The sequence below is a fragment of the Prorops nasuta genome, unplaced genomic scaffold (genome assembly GCF_024137725.1).
Source record: "Prorops nasuta isolate Cenicafe-Biocafe unplaced genomic scaffold, Cenicafe_Pnas_1.2 PNAS00008, whole genome shotgun sequence".
NCBI lineage: Eukaryota > Metazoa > Arthropoda > Insecta > Hymenoptera > Bethylidae > Prorops > Prorops nasuta.
Genome location: NW_027116805.1, coordinates 6150998 through 6170899, shown reverse-complemented (window position 1 = coordinate 6170899; position 19902 = coordinate 6150998). Strand labels below are relative to the sequence as shown.

Here is a 19902-nt window from a genome sequence, read left to right as displayed (position 1 = left end):
ATTAAAATCCTATAGTGGAGAACGAGAGCTCCTTTATACTATATATTTCCATCAAAAACGTCGACTCAATTTCGAGGCTCTCTCGCTCAATACTGCTTTTCACCGAAAAATAAGAATAAACTCCGGAGAGTTGACTTGGTTAAAAAGTGATCATTTTTCAACCAGGATATATTTGTTTTGCGCAAATATTTGCCAAATTTCAGTTTTCGGAGCAATAATAACTCTCTCTGCTCTATACACAAACACACACATATATATCTAACTGTGTACCATCTCGTGCTCGAAAAACTCGACTGGGCTAGAACACAAACTTTCGCGAGGTTTTGGTGCATCGCGACGAAAGTCGAGGGCCACTGTGCGTGGTCTTCCACATTCTCTCGGAGTAATTAATCCTTTCAGCATATTCCACCCATGCACGAAAGAAAACACTGCTCGAAAAGGCTGGAAACTTATCAGAGGTGAGAGCTGCGAGAGGCGCTCGCAGTGGAACGAGAGCGTGGCAAGTTGTTGTTTTTTTTGATAGATTTTCGTGAGAGACGGGAGAAGAAGGAGAGAGGAGGTTTTCGAGGGAAGCTTAGAAAATTTGTAATGAGGAAACGATAGCTTGGCAATCTGTCGGAAGTGTCACTTGGGAAAAAGCTATTACTTGGCAGTTAGGCTGAAAAGTGTGTGGAGTGACGCGGCGTTATTAGAGTTGGTGCATAAGTCGATCAGAGGGGAGAATCCTAATGAAATATTATAATTAATCATCCGCGTGGAGCAGCGGAGGATCCACTGATTTCCGACTGATGGGCGTTTGATGGCTCATCCCTCGGATGCAAAGTCGATCGAAGCAACGCCGCCGCACCGCGGGGGCAAATGTAGTGCGTGATTCTTTACAAGAGGGTGAAAAATCAATTTGCGCACGGATCGACGCGTTTCGGATCGGTGCACCGTGCAGTTATCCGAGAAGCGTAGCTCGCCTCTGTTGCTGCGGCCAAAGCCGCATCGTAAAAGCGAACAAGACAAATTTGTTCGTTCGGTATAGCGTTGCTGAAGCTGGCTGATTCGAGACCGACTTAACGCGTCGCGCTGCGCGTACAACATCGAAACACCGTTCGCTCCGCGAGGTGCGATTACTTGGAATAAAAGGAATAATCTCGACTCCGGTAAATCAATTGTGATTTCCAACTTTTTCACCCCATTCGATCGTGCATAAAGGAAACTTTAGCTCCGAACGGTGGCATTCGTAAAAACCTTCGAACAAATCGATTTATCGCTTATTTACTGTCTTGATAAAAGCGATTTTCATCGTAATAATTAATTAAACTTTTTTATAGTAGTGTCAAGTTTTTCTTTAACGAAGGAGCGGGGGTCAAAGTTCGCGATGCGACGCTTGGATATTCGTCATTTCGTTGGATGACGGAATCTGGAGAAGTAGCATGGTACTCTTTTCGAGTTGGTGCGTATGTGTGTGTGTGTGTGTGCGGTAGAATATGCGAAATTTTATGTATTTTGTATCGATGCGCGCGATTGCACGATCATAATGCGTGATCCATAACGATCCGTAGTAAAATACGACTCGTAGCGTTTTGATTGGATAAACGATGAAAATGCGTTAAGAGAGAATCGGTTACGTCGATGATTATGGCGGAGCATTGATGAGTGGAATAGAGTTCTATCAGAGTCCATATATACGTGTATGCATGTGTGTGTGTGTGCATTTATCCTGCTGCGACGTATTTCGAATTTATGGAATGCACGTTGCTTCCGTATTCAGCTTGTGCACGTTCATATAGACCGGGCATAAATTAACTGTACGTCCACTTCGGTGTGTCTGTGTTACCATTTACTTGAATATGTATGCGTGTATGTGTGCACGCATACACGTGGATCGGAGAGTACGAGTCTGTGTACACGCGTGACAATTGCACGTACGTTTAACACCAGCTTTGACCATGCACGCAGTCTCCAGCTATATCCCTGCGATTCGACCCAAGACGATTGAATTTCCCTGCGAGATAACAACCCCTCACTCCCTCTCCCCGCCCTTAAAATACCGTCTATTATAAATCCACCGATAAAGTATCTCGTGCGAACCCGATCCTCGCTAACAAACGATCCAATTTGCTAAAAGTTTTTAATCGGTTAAATGTCAAAATACGAAAAAATTGTTCATTCGTCACACGTGTGCACCACTGAACGAATCACGTCGAACGGCAAACATTTCACGGTCCATAAAATCATTGGGGAGTCGCCATTGGTAAACGGCGAAAGGCGGAAATGAATTGATGGTTTGAAAATATAGGCAATAATTTGGTGAATTTACGCGAGGATTTAGCGAGACCGGAAATCGGGGATCGAAATTTTCGCAGGAAGAGCATATACGCTTCTCGTTATCGCGGATTTGGTCGTAGAGACGGTGGGGGTTTTTTGCTTCCTTTCGTCCTCGGTCTTTTTTTGCTACGGTTGATACATCGTGGTCCCTGCGTACATGTATATATAACACACGTTGCACTGGTACTGGAGAAAGTTGCTGCTAATCGCAGAGTGTGGGAGTGGAAGAAAAGAAGAGAGGAGAGGACGAGCAGGTAAGCAAACATGTCGTGATACGTTTGCGAGAAAAGAAAAAGCGTCCGAATTAACGAGAAACTCCGGAGCACGCTATTTTTCCCTTAGTTTCCAGCGCGCGAGCCCTTCTGGTTGGACGGACCTTTGGTCTCTCCGCTGCATCCTTTACCGCTCGGGATGCTTTATTTTCGAGTTTCGCACGGTGTGCGCGAGGTTTAACGGGCCCGGCGAAACTACGGCACTCTCAACTTTCGTACATAAAAATAAAGGTAAACCTGGACCGAGCCCGCTCGTATCTCGCCTCTTCCGCGACGGGGAAAAAGGAGGAGGGGGGGGGGGGGGGGGGGGGAGAGAAAAACGTATCGGTCCCGAGCTGCAACTCGCAACTTCGCTTTTAAGTTTTCAGAGTCCACCGCAGCCAACATCCACCATGCAGACTCCACCAACGACAGCTGCTTCGAACCCGAATACCAACATTGCTGGGTCAAATTCTTAAGAGACTGATGTATATATATATATATTAGTTACACTTATATACTCGTATGATAAAAAAAAACTCTACCACAAATCCGCAATTCTCTCGTATAAAACGCGACCGATCTGTTTTAGGATTCGTGTATATATTCCTCAACGATCGCTTAGCTCGTGGTTTTTAACGAATGCACCAATGGAGAAAGCTATATATATATATGTATGATGTTGAAGCGAGGAAAAAGCAATTCCAGGATCTTTTGCGGAGAGTACAGGTTTTTCTCCGGTTCGTGCGAGAGGAGCAGTAATTTAGCCACACGCCTCCGGAACTTTGAAGGGTTCACCGTTCATGTTCGATTTGTGAGCAAATACTGCAGAATGTAGTTATAGTTGGTCTAGTTTGAAGTACGGCTTGGAATACATAGAGAATGCGAGAAGTTGGTCGGGAATCAAGCTGCGAACTGCCGGAAAGTCGCGAGTGTGAGACGGAAAAGTGGAAGAAGGGGTGGAGGAGGGGGGGGGGGGGGGGGGAGAAGGTGAGATACGCGGAATAAAGCTCGGTGGATGCACGTAGTAATTCTCAGGTGCACGTGTGCTTTGGCTAAGTGATATTACGTGACGATTTATGTCTCTACGTACACGTATGTGACATCTGGCAATGGGTGTACTTTGCCTACGTGAGCAGGTGCAAAATCACTACACGAGCAAATTTTGTCCGGCAATGCTCTTTATATCCCTTTTCTTCCAGTGGATTCCACTTCCTTCCTTTCTTCCTTCACGGTCCGTTTCATCGAACGACAGAATGGTAAGCGTGTCAGCCCATTTAATGCAGACTGCCAGGAATTCCTCTGATACTATCGATATTGCTTCTCTCTTTTTCTCATCCCCCCCCCCCCCCCTAATGCTTAGCAGTTCTGCTCGATTCATCCAGAATAGCTTTTTTCACCGCACGACCATCTGCTACGAGAATATTAAATTACCGAGCAAAAAGTTATTATTGAAACGTCGAATTAATCGACTCTTATATATTCATAATCGATCTTAAGTGGAAGCGGTAAAGCATTGGTCGGACAGGATACTTATGTTTGGCCAAGGCAACGATGATGGAGAAGACGTAAAGTTTTTCCAGTAAATAATATAGTCGGTTCTATGGGAGAAGTATTAGCAGAGGGCGTGTGGAAACAGAATAGGACACTTTTGGAATGGGTTAAGTTTGTTGTAGAGCCGTGCGTATGGTTCATATCTAAGTATTAGATTGTCGGACAAACTTGTTCGATGAACAAAATTCGCACTCCTTTTCCACACGCTGGTTTACACTGTTTCGTCCAATACACACTTTTCTTACAACGTATCCCTGTTGAAGAAAATTTCATAAATTTCCTATCCAAAAATGAAACTAAATAAATTTTTATCGCGATTGTATTGCCCCATAGTTTTATTTATTCTTAATCATTTTTTATCGTCATGAAGTTTACTACTACATATATACAGTGGTCGCAGAAGAGTTTGACACAAATCCTATTCCTCGGTTAAGACAATGGATTTACGAGTACATTGAAGGTTCTCTTCATGGGCATACATTATATATGTACATGTGTATAAAGCACTTATCGAGTGCGGTTAGAAAAAAAAGGTAGGATAAAAAGCGTTTCCATATAACGGTAAGAAAGTTCAGCGTACCGTCACCTTCAATATTTTGTAATAAATTACGAAGTTTGCCGAGCGGCTTTTCGGCCCGAGTCGACTAATCTCGGTAAGAGCAAAGTCCCGGAGCTACGAAAGTTTGCAAGAACTTGCTGTTTAGCGCGTTATGCCTCGACGATAGTCTCCTAGCGCGTGCTGCTCTATGCCTCCGCCTTTAATCTCGGGATAAGAAACAGCCTAAAAAGCCAAGTCTTCTTATCCTCCTTATTACCTGTCCTTTCCCTCCTTCGCGTTTCTAGTTTATCTTACCGGTAACCTGCTCTCATTCGATTCTCCCCCTAAGACTTTGCTCAATTAATACTAACGTTATCAACTGCTGAGACAGATTCTCTCAACACCGGTGAAAATATTATCTAATCCCTTATAAAATAGCTCGCTCGATTATTTTTGGTCGTCCATAAACGTTTCGTCAATTTAACAGCTGTACTACTTGTAGGCTCTGCGTTTAAACGAATCATTTTGCTAAATGGAAGAAAAGTGGAATAATTGGATTAAATACGAATCAATATATTTTACTAATAGAATTACTATTGGACGAAAGAAAGACTGTTCCCAAATACAGATAGGATATTGCATTTTTTGTCTTTAAAACATTTTGCATATGACATATGGGATGGAGAGTGAATTCGCGTGAATCGATACTTTTTGTCGGATAAAACTAGTGGACATGGTGAAACAGCCCTCGTATATATATATATATATATATATGAGACGTTCGTCACGATGGATAAAAAGAAATCATGTGCACCGAGAAGATTTGTGGGAAATTAAATTCTGTTAATTTTTAAGCATTTTAACCGCAACAAACATCGTGTTTTAATGACGTAGCACGAGAGAAATTCCTGTTTTATTTACGATAAAAAATTCAAGCGGAGCCTGAGGAAAGGAAGAGAGGGAGGAGAGGGAGGGGGGGGGGATTAAAGGGAATACGTTTGAGAGAAGGAAAAATATGATCAGATAACATTTTTAAGCTTGTTTTCGTGGCTGCAACCACTCAGCGTAATGGCAACTGGCGCGTTATCGTTCTTCACGTGCACGGGCGTATTGTGTTTGGCTCGAGCAAGTTTATTCTCGCTTTGATTCACAGAGAGTACACATCGTTACGATCCACCTCAGTTTGCCATTATCGCGGAACACTGGAACCCTCCTGGTCCAACATGGCGATAGACTCATCTTCGCCACTCTCGTTACGCCAGTCTCGGAGGTTCACGGAATTAGATTCACGACACGACACGAACATCTCTGATCTTAACACGAAATCCGTTTTAGCTCGCGATTATAAACTCGGTTTCACCTTAATTTCAAACATTAATATTTTCTTCCCCCAATTTCTCTCTCTACTCCCTTGGGAAAACAAAATTCTCTTTCCCTTCTGTTTCAATTTCTTCTTATACACTTTCATCTCCATCCCTTCGTTATTATTCCGAGCGACCCTTGCTAATTAAAGAATGCTTTATTTATTCGTCTACCGAAATATAAGCTCTGTCAATCTTAAGCATGGGCAAGGAGGTCAAATGTTTTTTCCTTTCTCGAACTATATATACGTAGCGCAACAAAGGGAGTGTATTTTTTTATACCCATCGCTTAACAGGCTTTTTCATTCCAAGTCCACGCAACAGCAGCAAAAGTTAGTCGTCGCCTCTGCTTTGTAGCAGCTCGTGATTATGCCTGTAAGCGGCTATTTCGTAAAAGCTTACGAGCGTTGTACAAGCTACTGTGTACCACGTGCTGTCCGACCGTGAATTTTGCACAACCTGCAATGTGTATATATATATACGTAGGTAGTCGTGAAAATGTTGCGCTACGTTAATTTAAATCATCGTTACACTATTAGCAAATACCATGCATATATAGTTGCTAAATTGTAAAAATCCTCGCGTCTTTTTCGCAACACGAGTAACCTACAGGGAACATAATAATAATACGAGTGATCGTACTGAGATCCACTGTGCGATAAACAATTTATTGTTTTGCAGCAAAATTACGTTGCAATCACGCGAATACTTCGGTAGTTGATGATTTTGCAAAATAACAGCTCGGTGAGGGTGAAGCGTGGTTAAATTGCATTTTGTGCAAGTGAATGTGGAGGAGGTAATGGTGGATGAAGTAAGATTTACCCTTAAAGCCCTGCTCGGTGCACTGAATGTAGTGTTATAGACCTTTGCTTTCGCTCGTAATAACTTGTCGCGTTTCACAAGAGCTTAATTAAAAAGGGAGAAACATCAATATCGTGGTTTGTTAATATCTTAGCTGCTGGAAATAACAGCTGGTGTAGGAGTCAATAAAAGTGAAGTAGTTTTCGTCGGTGTATATACGAAGTTATTGAATTTTGAGTCTCGGCTGTTGGCCACGTGCTGTAGCGAGGAAAATGCAAGTAGTTTCGGAAAAGCCCGAAGGAAAACTCCCTGGTCGGTTGAATGTTTCAAACGTTACTCGTGATCTAGATTGAAAGGCACGATACTCCACCACCTACATACGCTCTTCCCATCCTTTGCCGAATTTCATTGCTCAGCTCTGTTCTAGTGTGAAACTAACACTGCTAGAAGCACCGTGCCAACAGAGATAAGAGAAACAAATGTGGTGAAAAAATTAATCAGACTGCAAAGTTTTATGGACCATTCCTTCTATAAATTTTATCACTCTTACGGCTTTTCATCGGAACCTTATATATATATATATACATATATATATATAGAGAATCAATTATGAGGCAGTCGCGAGGATTACAAGGTAAAGAAGGTTATTAGAGAAAAACTTGGTCTTTTTGCGAGATACCGCGATAAGGTTGAAGCGTTAATTCTCTCCTAATTAGAGTCGGTGGGAAAAGGAGCCAAGTTCATCTTGAAACTTGTTTGTTCCGGGTCAACTCAAAGGGAAATGTTGATCGAGCTACGTGTGCTGGTTTGACCTTAACTACCATAATGTTCGGTACTTGACGTGACATCTGAGCAACTACTACCTGCGAATGTACGTTAGGACTCTGGCGAGCATCGAGTTGCAGATGTAGAGAGAGAGAGAGAGAGAGACACACATATGTATATACACAATGTACCCTGTCTATGTTTGGAGGATGCAAGTTCTATTAGGAAAGCCACACACCACTGTAAGCCCTTCAAGTGTCGAGGGATTTACCTTCAATTATCTATGCAGCTACGAATCCAATTACTAGCTCCCCCCCCTCCCCCCTCTCCCCCCTCTCCCTCTTCATCATATCGACCAAACATTTTTGCGCAATTCTTCGTGGAAAATTATCGACAAAGATCCCTTTAACTGTTCACAGCTGCTCCAAGGGTTTATCCTCGGGACGTTATTCCCGGTGAGCCTTAGCCGAGATGATTTTCTCAAGGACATATCGAGCGAATAGAATTGTAATGGTCGTGCATGCGACCCGAGTCTTTCAACCGCGATGAATTACGGAAGTAGTGAGTGGCTGCACGGAAGGCACGTCTGTCTTTCACGTTCGGACCATTTCCTCGCTCCCCCGTCGTGTGTAAAATGCACGAAAAGCGTAGTCGAGCTCACCGTGCTCCAGGATTTACGATTCGGTTGATCACAATGATATGCTACTTAAAGAAATCTCTTTCCAAAGACTGCAGGCGGATCTCGAAGAATTGCGTTACTTCCGCCCTCCGGCTCTTCAGACTTCTTAATATAAAAGTAAAGCTGCTCTCTTTCTCTTTAGTCGAATTTCCCGCAAGTATAGCACGTTCTAAGAAAATAGTTCAGTGTCTTCCATCGAAAATTGATGGATCGAAATAGCAATTGTTACAAAATACAAAAGGTTTCTGTGATAGAGGAATATTGGTAAAAATAAGAAAAAAAAAATCTGTAGCATCGGATTTTTCTCCAACGTATATAAGATAGTGTGGTTGAAGAAGAAAGTGCTTTTCCCATCGTGCTATTTTATTTCGCGTGCTTTTCTTTTCCCATGAAAGCGGGAAGTATCGGGAATTTCCGTTGATCCTCGTTGATTAATTCTGGAATAGCCGGAGTTAAGGATCAACCGCCAGTCTTGTCCAGCAGAGTGGAATCCTGGGAAATCGATTGTCAAATCTCTATAGTACGCTTATATCTATCATTAACGTCGTTCGATTCCTCTTTTCATCCAACAAATGATTTTTAATCCCAAGCATCAGTTGTCTCATTACACACCCCGTTGAACATCCCGAATCATTACGACGAATCACGAATACCAAAACTTTCCCGAAAATTACAGAATGAAATTTTTTACTCACCAATTTCCAGATACTTCTGATGACCCGGGTCGTACTGGTCCCACGTGGGACTACGTGGCCTATTTTTGTCTCTACTTGCTTGCGAAATCGACTCCCTGCCGTGATGTTCCGCCAGGTTTGGATTCCTGAAATAAAAATATTTAAATCTTTTATGCCATCCATTTGTACACATGCACACATATATATAATAAAGCGCAACAGGTTCGCAAGTGTCAGGTAAGTTCGGTTTGTCACAGGTGAAAATGCATCGGTGAAAGAAAGTTGAGAGTGTAAGGTGAGTGCAGCAGGTCTATTTTGCATGAGGGGTACGTGGCACCGATTCGGGTCACGAGCTGGCAATAATTCACTATCGAAGCAGATATACAGATAGGAAGTTTGGTCGTTTGATAGTTTGCATTGGTGGTGCAAAGGTTGGGGCGAGAATGGCAAACTGACTTGGCACGCTAGACACTGGTCCCTATCGGTTGTTCCATAGTTACTTTGCCCGGCGGCGGCTACCTCGTTCCGGAAGTAACACGCGATCTACCTATGTTTACATTAGCCGTACAGTACACCTCGAACATCCTTTGAGCACATGTCCGACATAGCCACCTTCTCATGGACCTTGGCAATTCTCCTCTCTCTCTCTCTCTCTCTCTTCAGGTTGCGATCCTCCCAACCAGAAGACACTCGCCTTGTTCAAATGTGCCTCGTTTGTCATCTATCGATATTTCAACCCTCTCTCTCACTCTTATCAAACCTGTGATCAATCAATCATCCTCCAATCCACATGATCCTTTGCTATATCTATATATATATATATATACACACGCTTAATCGAATGCCTCGATTTTTCATGCATTTTTTCATGCAATTTTTCATCTCATGAAATTCAGCGGAAACCCCGGAAGTAGCATCGGACGACGCGCAAAGAAACTTTTCATTTGTACAGATGGTATTGCGCACTTTTCTCATTTTCCAACTTGAAACTTTTTATTTGCTTATGAGATAAAATAATGTTGCACGGATTATTTAAATTTGGATTTAATTGCAAGTTATACGGCTGAGCGGTCTCTTTGTAATTTTCCTTCGTTAACGGAGACTTATTCCTGGCTGGGTATTTGGGCGCAATCTTGACGGTGCGTTATACTCGCGCTGCCTAGGAGGAAAAAGTAATAAAACTTTGATTATACCGCGTAATCTTCGTGGTCCTTAACGCAATAATGCCGAGAACAAACCGAGAAATTTCAGGGATAAAAATATAGTTTGTGGTGGTGGTGGTGGAAGAGGGGGGGGGGGGGGGTTAGATATCCTTGCGAGAGTTTAAGATTAAATACCGATGGCTCGTGTTTCAACGATGATTTCCAGAAAGAGAAAGATATTTTCGATTTTAGCCAGTTTGATTGATTCTATCTGTTCCGCGTGGCATTTTAATTGACGAATAGCAACCGGTAGTGATTTACAATACTAGCTATCATATCTATCGCTCCCGCAGATATACCGGGCGATAATAATACGTCAGATGGATTGTGTGAATTACTCGTCGGCCCAGCTGTAAGATAAATAGCCGAACAGCGGATGTATACTAAATTTGATGATTTGACTGATAGAGCTTTCGAGCGTTGCTTCCAAAATATTCTTGTGATTTATCGTAGGTGGAATGTTTGCTAGAAATTCTCCACTACTGTGCTTCGTGCGGCTGATTGTACCAGAGGGATGAAACATTTATTATAATTATCGCACGATAATAAACATTCGCGAGAGAATTTGTGTTCGAAATATGAACACACCAATTATAGTAAACATCACAAACCTACGTTATTGTTGCTTTGTTCACACTAATAAACATTTCGGTTAACAGAGAGATAATGCGAGTATATATATATATATAGGAATCTTCGTCCTATATATATATATATATATTGTGCTTATTGGGCCTGTTTATATTCGCCAAAGCACATATCAAGTTCTACGTGTTAATTCGTTACACGACGAAAATGAAGAAACAATTGCTCGGAGTAATGCACTCACGAAATATATATTATATCGTTATAATTAAGTAGGGATATTCAAGAGAGAAATTTGGAGATATGGTATTTAGGCAGACGCAGAGGTGAAGATTTGATTTAGTACATTAAAGGGAGACACGAGAGAAGCGAATAATATACTGCTATGTAGAATGTATAATTACGAAGGTGTGAGAATAATCTATAATGCATAGAAACCACCTAGAGCGTCTATGTGCTTCAGTCACTCTGACTCGATGAGACACTATAAGCGGCCCCACAGCCCTGCTAAGGATGAATTCTCAATGAAGAGACACAGTTTCCTGCACTAACGTAATTCTACATTCGAGCTGAGATTCCCATGTCGATTAAGGAAAACATTTTCTACTCGCACTGCTCTGCTCAGCCATGCGGATCATTTTAACTTCCTTCTTCCTCGCGAATCGTCGTTTCGTATATATATATATACTTGCTTGAAAAAACCTGACGAAACTGTCAATTCAGAATCGACGAAATCGATAGGAAACTCCAAATAGCACGTAGATTCGCAAGATGGTGGAGATAAATTATCAAAGCTAAAAGATTCTTTTAAAAAATACTAGTCCACTTTAATAAGCTAAGATAAATAGGAAAAATCCCGCAGGTTGGCCCGCGACGTGTCAGAGTTGTAAAAACGACGCGAAGGAAAAATAGAGAAAGGGTTTTACAGACATAAAAATACCTGGTTCGCGCGTCTTAAAAATAGTCGCTCTCTTACAACTTTCTTTGTCGCATCTTCATTCTTTCCCATCAGTGGTAGCCTTGTCCCTTATATATATATTAGTTTCTCAAGTTCGTGCACTATCGTGATAGCTATACCTTGAACGCTATATGATACGCTTGGAGAATGTAGAATTTCGTACGAGAGAAATTTGAAATATCTTTTTGAGAGAGAGAGCAATTTAGAAAACTCGCAGGTAATTTCGACGATGAATAAAAATTGGCAGAAATGATTTAAACTCTCATAACGCGATTTATCGCTGAATGGATAATTTTTCGTTACGTACCTTATCAGGGAGAGCGAGATGGAGCAGAGGAACAATGTTCTTATCGAGGTACGAAAGGATAATGATGGTAGATCGATGTAAAGGGGTGGATTGATGACGCAGACGTATTGTTTGCGGATAAAGAAATTCGCAGGTTGGGCCAGAGGGTGTGGAGAGGCTTTCGAGAAGAACGGCGAGGAATCTGGCAAGCATTCAAAGTCTTCAGCTTCGGGAAGAGTCTGTGCGATAACTCGCGCGAGCGGACTGGATATGGACGGAGAATGGCCAGCTTTGATACAGCGCTACATACACAAAGGTTCGACGAGCAAACACAGCGGTGCGATCGTTGCACGCCTCACCCTTCGTCCTTCCAAGGACGCTCGATTTACATAAATTTCTTATTCTTCTTCGGGATTCCTCCTTCGATATCTCGTCGCTTTACTCGCGCATCACGTCCCGGCCAACATAGATATTCAAAATTGGATTATAAGTCATTGGACGAATATATATTATGGATTTCATTCGCTGCTATTGGTGCAATAAATAGCTTTTATAGATCGTCCATGAGTATATATACCTTTCGATCTAGTTAATCGGCAAGTTAATTTAAAAAGCAAGGAGATTGATCTGCGCGGGACGAAGGATGGCTTTGGCTTAGTGGAACTGTTAGCTAAGCTACCGCTCAACACTTTTCTCCTCGTGCGGAGATTAAAGTGAAATTGAGCTTTAAAACTGGATGGTCGTGGAGCTATATCGATTTGGTTTCGCTTAGATGCTCGATGATGCTTGCAAAAGCCTAGTGTCATTGGCATTACCGATCGACTGGCTCGTGGAGATCAACTCGACTCCTCTTAATTGGCTCGATCATCTTTTCGCACGGTTAACGGACTTCCTTTTCATCGAACTTTGCGCCACCAAGCGCTGTAATACACTTTCAATTATCGAACATCTGCCACTCATTAAAATCCAAGCCCCCCCCCCCCCTTCCCTACATTAAGCCATCACCCTTTATTAACGTAACGAATCCTGCACACTGATTTACCGTACACCGAGCTGTACATATACTGCGCGATTAAATTTTTCCGCAATTAATTAATTAACGAGAAATTTGTGGCTTATATACAGTACACGTGTTCCTTTACACCAGCGAAACGCGTAATGATGAAAACAAATTACGAAGGATACAGATTCAACGATATAAGTATAAATTCCACAGTGGAAAAGGGATTTGCACTGGCGAATGCCATTGTAGTGTATCATAATTACGAACGAGGTTCGGTAAATTGAATCTCGTTGGATAATTTCGTTAACGAGTTTTTCGTGTGGAATTTAATTCAAGTGGAGGAATGGTAATGACAGCACAGGATGTAAACTAGACGATGCTCCAGAACAGTATCAGACTTTATTACGAAGAGAGAGAGAGAGGAGCGTTGGAAAAAGACGATGTGGAGTGTTGGAGAAATGATGGTGGTGGGGGGTGAGGGGGGGGGGGGGGGAGGAGTTAAGTCGGCCGCTCGGAGCTAATTAGAGAGCGACGTCAGCAGGCAGGCAGCAGGCAGACAGCAGTTTGCGAGGAGCTGCAGCAGAGAAAATAAGCGAGGTTCGCTTCGACCCTGTCAGCGATCCGATTCGGGCGCGACCCGCTGGCGCCTACGAATTGTAAATATACATCCTCCAACATTAATATCGCGAAACCGTGCACCTTGCAAGGAAGAATATCTCATAAATACGCAACATTACCCCGACTCTCTTCGACCCTGGCTGCTGCACCAAAGAAAACCTCGTGGTCAACAACGATAAAACGAAGCTTGCATTATTTCTACCAACTTGGCTGATTCGATAGGGCGGATTTATTTTGGGAGGCAGAATTTAGCAGGAATCTCTGCAATGCGGTCGAAATAATCGTCTCGTCTATCGAATCTCTTTATGTAGAAGATATGCTTGTCCACGGTTCGTATTGCAGAATTAATATCGCGAGGGAGAATGGAGTCGAGGAACGGAAGTTTTCCATTGATGTGTATATTTGATATCGGTGAATGCAACTAACGTGGCTAGACAATAGGGTGCTGGTCTATCGATGGTATATCGAGCGTTCCCTGCCATGCTGGTCTCTCTTCTATAGCTTTTCACGATATTAATGTATTTTCAGCGTCGGCTGTCGAATGTGCGAGCTCGTTTGCGAACGAATGGCAAAATGGCGGCTTGCACCTCTTGCACTTTCGAGACGCGGCGCACACGAGCCGGCGGTACCGCTGGAATTGGTAGAGGGTGAGATTCTCTGCCCTGCCACCGTAAAAGGAGCGTTAAGCCCGAATATGAAGCTTTTTCGCTCGTATCAGCAGGAAATTCAGCACTGCGGTAGCCAAGAATGTGTTAACGACGTATAGGAAAAGCGAAAGAGAGAAAGAGAAAGGGGTGGAATATATAGGTAAGCGGCAACTAGAGGGGGGGGGGGGGTGCGTTATAGGGATGATATAGTGGCCGTTGTAATTACAGCAGCCGAATGCCTTTCCACCGCTTTTCACTATTATATGGACACTCGCTCGCCCCACCCTCTCTCCATCTTCATTATCTTCCTCCAGCGACTGCTCCTTTTTTTCCCCCCACCCGGTATATATACTTTTCTCGTCAAACGAGGTTTTTCCTCTTCCATTACGCAAAACTTTGGACCTCGTTCGCAACGAACCGTCTTATCACTGGATTTATTTCTATATTTGTGGTTATAGAGGTTGGTTCTTCAAGTAGCTAAGTCAATGATTGCACCGGCGGTTCGCTTCGGAGACGCGCGCTGGTCGTCGAGCGAGCGAGTAACTGGTTGGCGTGAAAATGCGTGGGGGGGGGAGGGGGTGGGGGTTTTAGACCGTAGGAATATTAAAGTTTGCTCATTAACCGCTGATGTATTGCCCCTGTCCGCTCTGGCCCTGTGACGATGCGGTCTCCTCGAGGTGTGGGGTAAGAGGAGCGAGAGACTCGGTCTCTCTCTCTCCATCGGTATTAAAAATGTTCAATCCGACCCCTGGGATCATCACAAACGCCATCCGCATTATCAATCATCGCTTTGTATCTCAAACCTTTTCCTAGCTATCATACTCTTTCCGCTACACGCTACCTCTCATGCTCTTTTCAGTCTCCTATATTCCATTACGAACAATTTGTCTACAGTGAGACACGTTTTACCACACGTACAGCTGTGCTCCTCGTTCGTGTATTTGCTACTCGAGCCATGTATTTCTTCTCTTTTGCCATAAATACACCAACGAGTCGTACATTGTTCTTGTTTTTTAGATTTACTCATTTAAAAGAATATATAAAAGACTGCACCCTTGAGTCGAGAACTCTTTACAGCCAGGCAAAGATATAATTCTGAATTTTCGGATTAGTCGCTGTTTAAAGCTCGCAGAGTTGGCGAGATGTATACACTGCAAGGTATTATGTACCTGTGCTGTGTAAACCGAAATCTTTCGCGTGCAATATTTCTCTGAGGATCTACAAGATTTCTGGCCAAGTTTTTTCCCGCCAAAAGATGTATAATTCACGGTGAGAAACCACGGATCCCGGAAGCGAAAGGCTGGAGAATTTCGATTACCGATAGGAAGACGTAGCTTCGGGAAAAGCCTGTAAGCGGGGTAAGTATAGGTATAAGGTTAGGGAAATTGATGCGAACAGCAGTCCGACTCGCGTATATATATACATATATATGGTACACGTACTTTTCAATTTTCCGCGGGACTATATAATAGTGCAGCATCGAAGTTTCGCGCGGAGGCAGAACTTTTGCAGAATCGAGCCTCGCGCTTTAATTCGTTTTCCCGTAGCTTCGTTCTCGTAAAGATACGCCTATTCCCGGCGCAGATTAGCTTAATTGGAGATGATGCCCTGGGTAGTTGGGTATTTTGCTCACGGGGGATAAAATTAGCATGATTCGTAAAGAAAGAAGAGGGGAATCGTATATATCGAGAGGGATCTCCTCATATGCATTTTTAACGGCTGAAACGCGACTAACAAGCACGCAACGAGTTTTTCACGATTGCTATAAAAGGCGCGGCGGAATCTGTAATGGCAGCGGTTCCTCTATAATAAATATATATAACACAGATACGGGTGCTTTTGTATATGGGAGATTGCGAGAGTAAACAAAGCCAGGGAAATAATGCGATTATCCGCGAAATTCTTGCAAGGCGCAAAAATAAGAGCGGGAAGATAATTTTATTCAACTCGATACCCTACGGCGTTTTCGTATCCCAATAATAATAAGGTGGAAAATAGCATAACGAAGTTTGGAGCGAGCGAACCTTATGAATAATGAAGTTGGCCAATTTCAGTTGCGGCCAGTGGCCATTTTTCTTGCTCCTCCTCTTTCGTTTCTAATTTTTTTTCTTCTTTTCCTTGTCTCGTCGTAGCTTCGTTCTCAAGAGAGAAACCTCGATGGACGATCAACGCGAGACTTTATTTACTCGAGCACGCAGCTCTTCTACATACACTATACGCTAATTCGCAGTCTCGACATGGAAAGATCGAGTTTGCATCAATTGGTTTTATCTTGCACGATTCTCATTGGACGCAGGCTCGTTAACAAAGTGCCGTAATTAGGGCTTTGTTCGTGCAACGAAATCGGCAATGGAGCGAAACGACTTTATAGTCCTCGCGCGAGGAACGGTCGATCGGTCGTCTTGCGTCGAATCAACATTAAAAGTTTTGCTTTTGCCAGGGGTGATAAGCGGAGGGGGTAATTAGCGGCATTTAAATTCCGCAAAGTTGTTGATAGAGTCCGTTGGAAGTTTGTCCTTCGTTTTAACAGGATTTGCAGTTTAAGCGTCGAGTATAACGACGCCGGAGCACGTAATAAGTTGCGAGATACCGTTATAATACCTTAAATCGGCATTGTACAAGCGGCTTCGGAGCCATTCGCGCCCGAGCCGAGATGCCATTTCCGCGATAACTATAAGAATACGTGCTTGGTAAAACGTAGTTGTTGCATGATTTCTCCGGGGAATTTTCAATTCAAATTTCTATATTCTCTCGCGTAACTTTGCCAATATGCCATTGATGATCCGAGATCGTTCCTCGTCTCTTCCACACAATTATTCCTAATACATACCTACCTATGTGTGTGTGTGTGTGTGTATAATTCCAATGAGCGGAGTAAGCGTCGAGGGATGAAAAAACTTTCCCCATGCAAACTTGCTGTTTTTTCCACGAAATTCAGACCTTTGTTAGGTATTACACATATACACATGTGCGTGTGTGTGATTGTAGAGTGGAGGGGGTATGAAAGATTTGCTGGAGGAAACGAGTATAAAGTTGTGATTAGCGAAGGTACATTTGTATCACGTTAAGCCGTCACTCGAACATCGCAGACGAGCTGGTACTTTCTTATCGGTTGATGTTACGATGGTGGTCGGTAGATTCACCGACGACGTCTACGTGGCGAGACGATCATGGATGGACATTAATCTTGCTCCGTTCTCTCGCCTCGAAGAAAAGAACGCCGTGAGTTACGTAGAACGAGGACACTTTGAGCGATCGTGCTTTGATTACCACCCACATTCGTCTCAATTCGCCAATTGTGCAGGTTCGGTCACATGCCAGCCTGCGAGCTGATTTAATAAAATCCAACGGGGTCGAAACGATGCTGCGATCCGTCACGGAAAATTATCCTCCAGGCTTTTCCAATGACGAGCAAAATTTTATATTTCAAAACTTTTTCGTTGCTTCGGGAGCTTGTTAAATTTTGTTCGGGGCCTAATGTGATCTATATACATATATATATTAGGGTGGTCGTTAAAAAAAAAAATGTTGGCGGATCCCCAAAAACCACTAGTATTTGATGAGAAACTACAGTGGTTGAAACCTGTGGCCTGATAAATGATGGAGACACGTGCCTCATTGCGATCAAATATAATTTTCGAAGAATTTTACAGTTTTTCGCAGATAACTCATTAAATATTCGATTCTAGGAAAAGATGCATATAACCTTTTCTCTGCAGAATTAAATTCTACATAATAAAGGTTCTATACATTTTTCTTCTAGAATGCATACTAATGGAGATATTGCTGAAAAATCGATCCTCTTTTTCGTTTATACACATTATATTGACATATGCTCAAATGAGTAGTTATTCTTATTTCGCTGTAGCTACACATTTTATTTCTCTTAATTTAATAAAATATGTTAATTGTACGGTAAACTAAAAATAATTATTCATATAAACATATCAATATAATGTGTATAAACGAACAAGAGGATCGTTTTTTCAGCAATATCTCGATTAGTATGCATTCTAGAAGAAAAATGTATAGAACCTTTATTATGTAGAATTTAATTCTTCAGAGAAAAGGTTATATGCATCTTTTCATAGAATCGAATATTTAATGAGTTATCTGCAAAAAACTGTAAAATTCTTCGAAAATTGTATTTGATCGCATTGAGGCACGTGTTTCCATCATTTATCAGGCCACAGGTTTCAACCACTGTAGTTTCTCATCAAATACTAGTTGTTTTTGGGGATCCGTCAAAAAAATTTTTTTTTTAACGACCACCCTAATATATATATATATATATATATAGTCTGTCAGGACACGCGAAGCTCGTTCGATAATTGAATTTCCAGAGTCTCTTTAAGCCGTGAATATCCGCGTGCTAGTATCGCGATGCGTTCTGAGAAACGTTGTTGCACGAGAGAGAAGCAGATTGTAATGTAAACACGGTAAATTGCGTTAACGCGAAGCGGTCATAATGCGAGCCACAAATGTGCTCGCTTACTCGTACATGTATATACACTGCGCTAGCTGATAACCGAGACAAGCGTTTCGCTCGATTCAGGAATGCAACGTGACGCAACTGTAGCATATGATCGGTATAGTACAACATCAACGTGGATAATACGATTATAAATTGCGTGAGGAGTGCACGAGCTAACGATCAATCGCGCGTCTTCCTTGGACTTCCGGTCGAGGGGGGCTGAGATCACGCGTGAATCGATCGAGGGTGCGGATGGCTGGGGATTTCCACGAGAATAAAGGGAAATGGAATGCTGACGACAAATAATTTCCGCTCGAGTGGGGCCATAGGCGTTTAGACGGTAAAAGAAGCTTCCTGGAGGTTTTGTTGGATGGAATCTGTGGAGGGAGGGGGGAGGAAGAACCGATTGGTCCGCGAGCCAAGCTCCTGCAGGCTCCTTTGAGGAACTCGACTGATCTTGGCTGCCGCAGACTCGCAACAGGTAAGCCGGTACTCGCCACTCCCTCCCTCGCGCGACATGCATAATGGATAACGAGGGTCAAAATGGGGAGAGTGGCGAATCGATAAAGGGACCTCGTCTCGTCGCTCCTCCGTTGCCGTCCCACCCGGAAACAAAGAAAGCGATGACCTTGATTGAGAACCAACGCGTGTGTCTTCTCCGTCCTTCCTTCCTTCCCCCACGTGGCGAGAGTCTCGTTAATTTGCACCTGTGCATCCTCGAGTTCCAAGAATTCGCGTGGCTACAGGATTTAGCTCGATGCGTCTTTTTCCACTTAGATTTGGGCAAAATAAAGGACGCATGCGCTGTGCGAGCGGGGAAAAGCTGGCGAAACATTCCTGGGGTCAGACTCGGGTTACTGGACGTCGAGCTGGAGCATCAAACGAAATGATGCATTCAACGGGGATAATTAATTTCGCATCCCTGGCGTATCCAGTTTTTAATTAAAATTGCGACTAGACTCTCACGGTTCTACCTTGGCATTTTTCACGAAAGGTTTCGCAGGTAGAATGTGCCACGGCCTCGTTTACGGATGCTTTTGGGAGGAGGTCGAAGCGGGGTCAGCATATCGCACAGCGATATAAGCTTCTCGGTTAGGAGGCGTTGGAGCTGTGTATATACAATAGCTGGTCGATATTAGACAAATAGAAATGGAGTCTGGTAAACAGTAATTCAGCATAATCGTTGGTGC

At 43.0% G+C, this 19902-nt stretch overlaps 1 protein-coding gene across 1 annotated transcript in view; it reads right to left on the bottom strand.

Annotated features, from left to right (window-relative positions):
* The window catches only part of LOC136775336 (neuroligin-4, X-linked-like), a 211866-nt gene that overhangs the window by 23969 nt on the left and 167995 nt on the right, over positions 1 to 19902 (bottom strand). The window contains exon 10 of the mRNA XM_066730019.1: positions 8961 to 9085. Within this exon, the coding sequence (XP_066586116.1) occupies positions 8961 to 9085 (125 nt within the window). The remainder of the gene's footprint in view (positions 1 to 8960; positions 9086 to 19902) is intronic.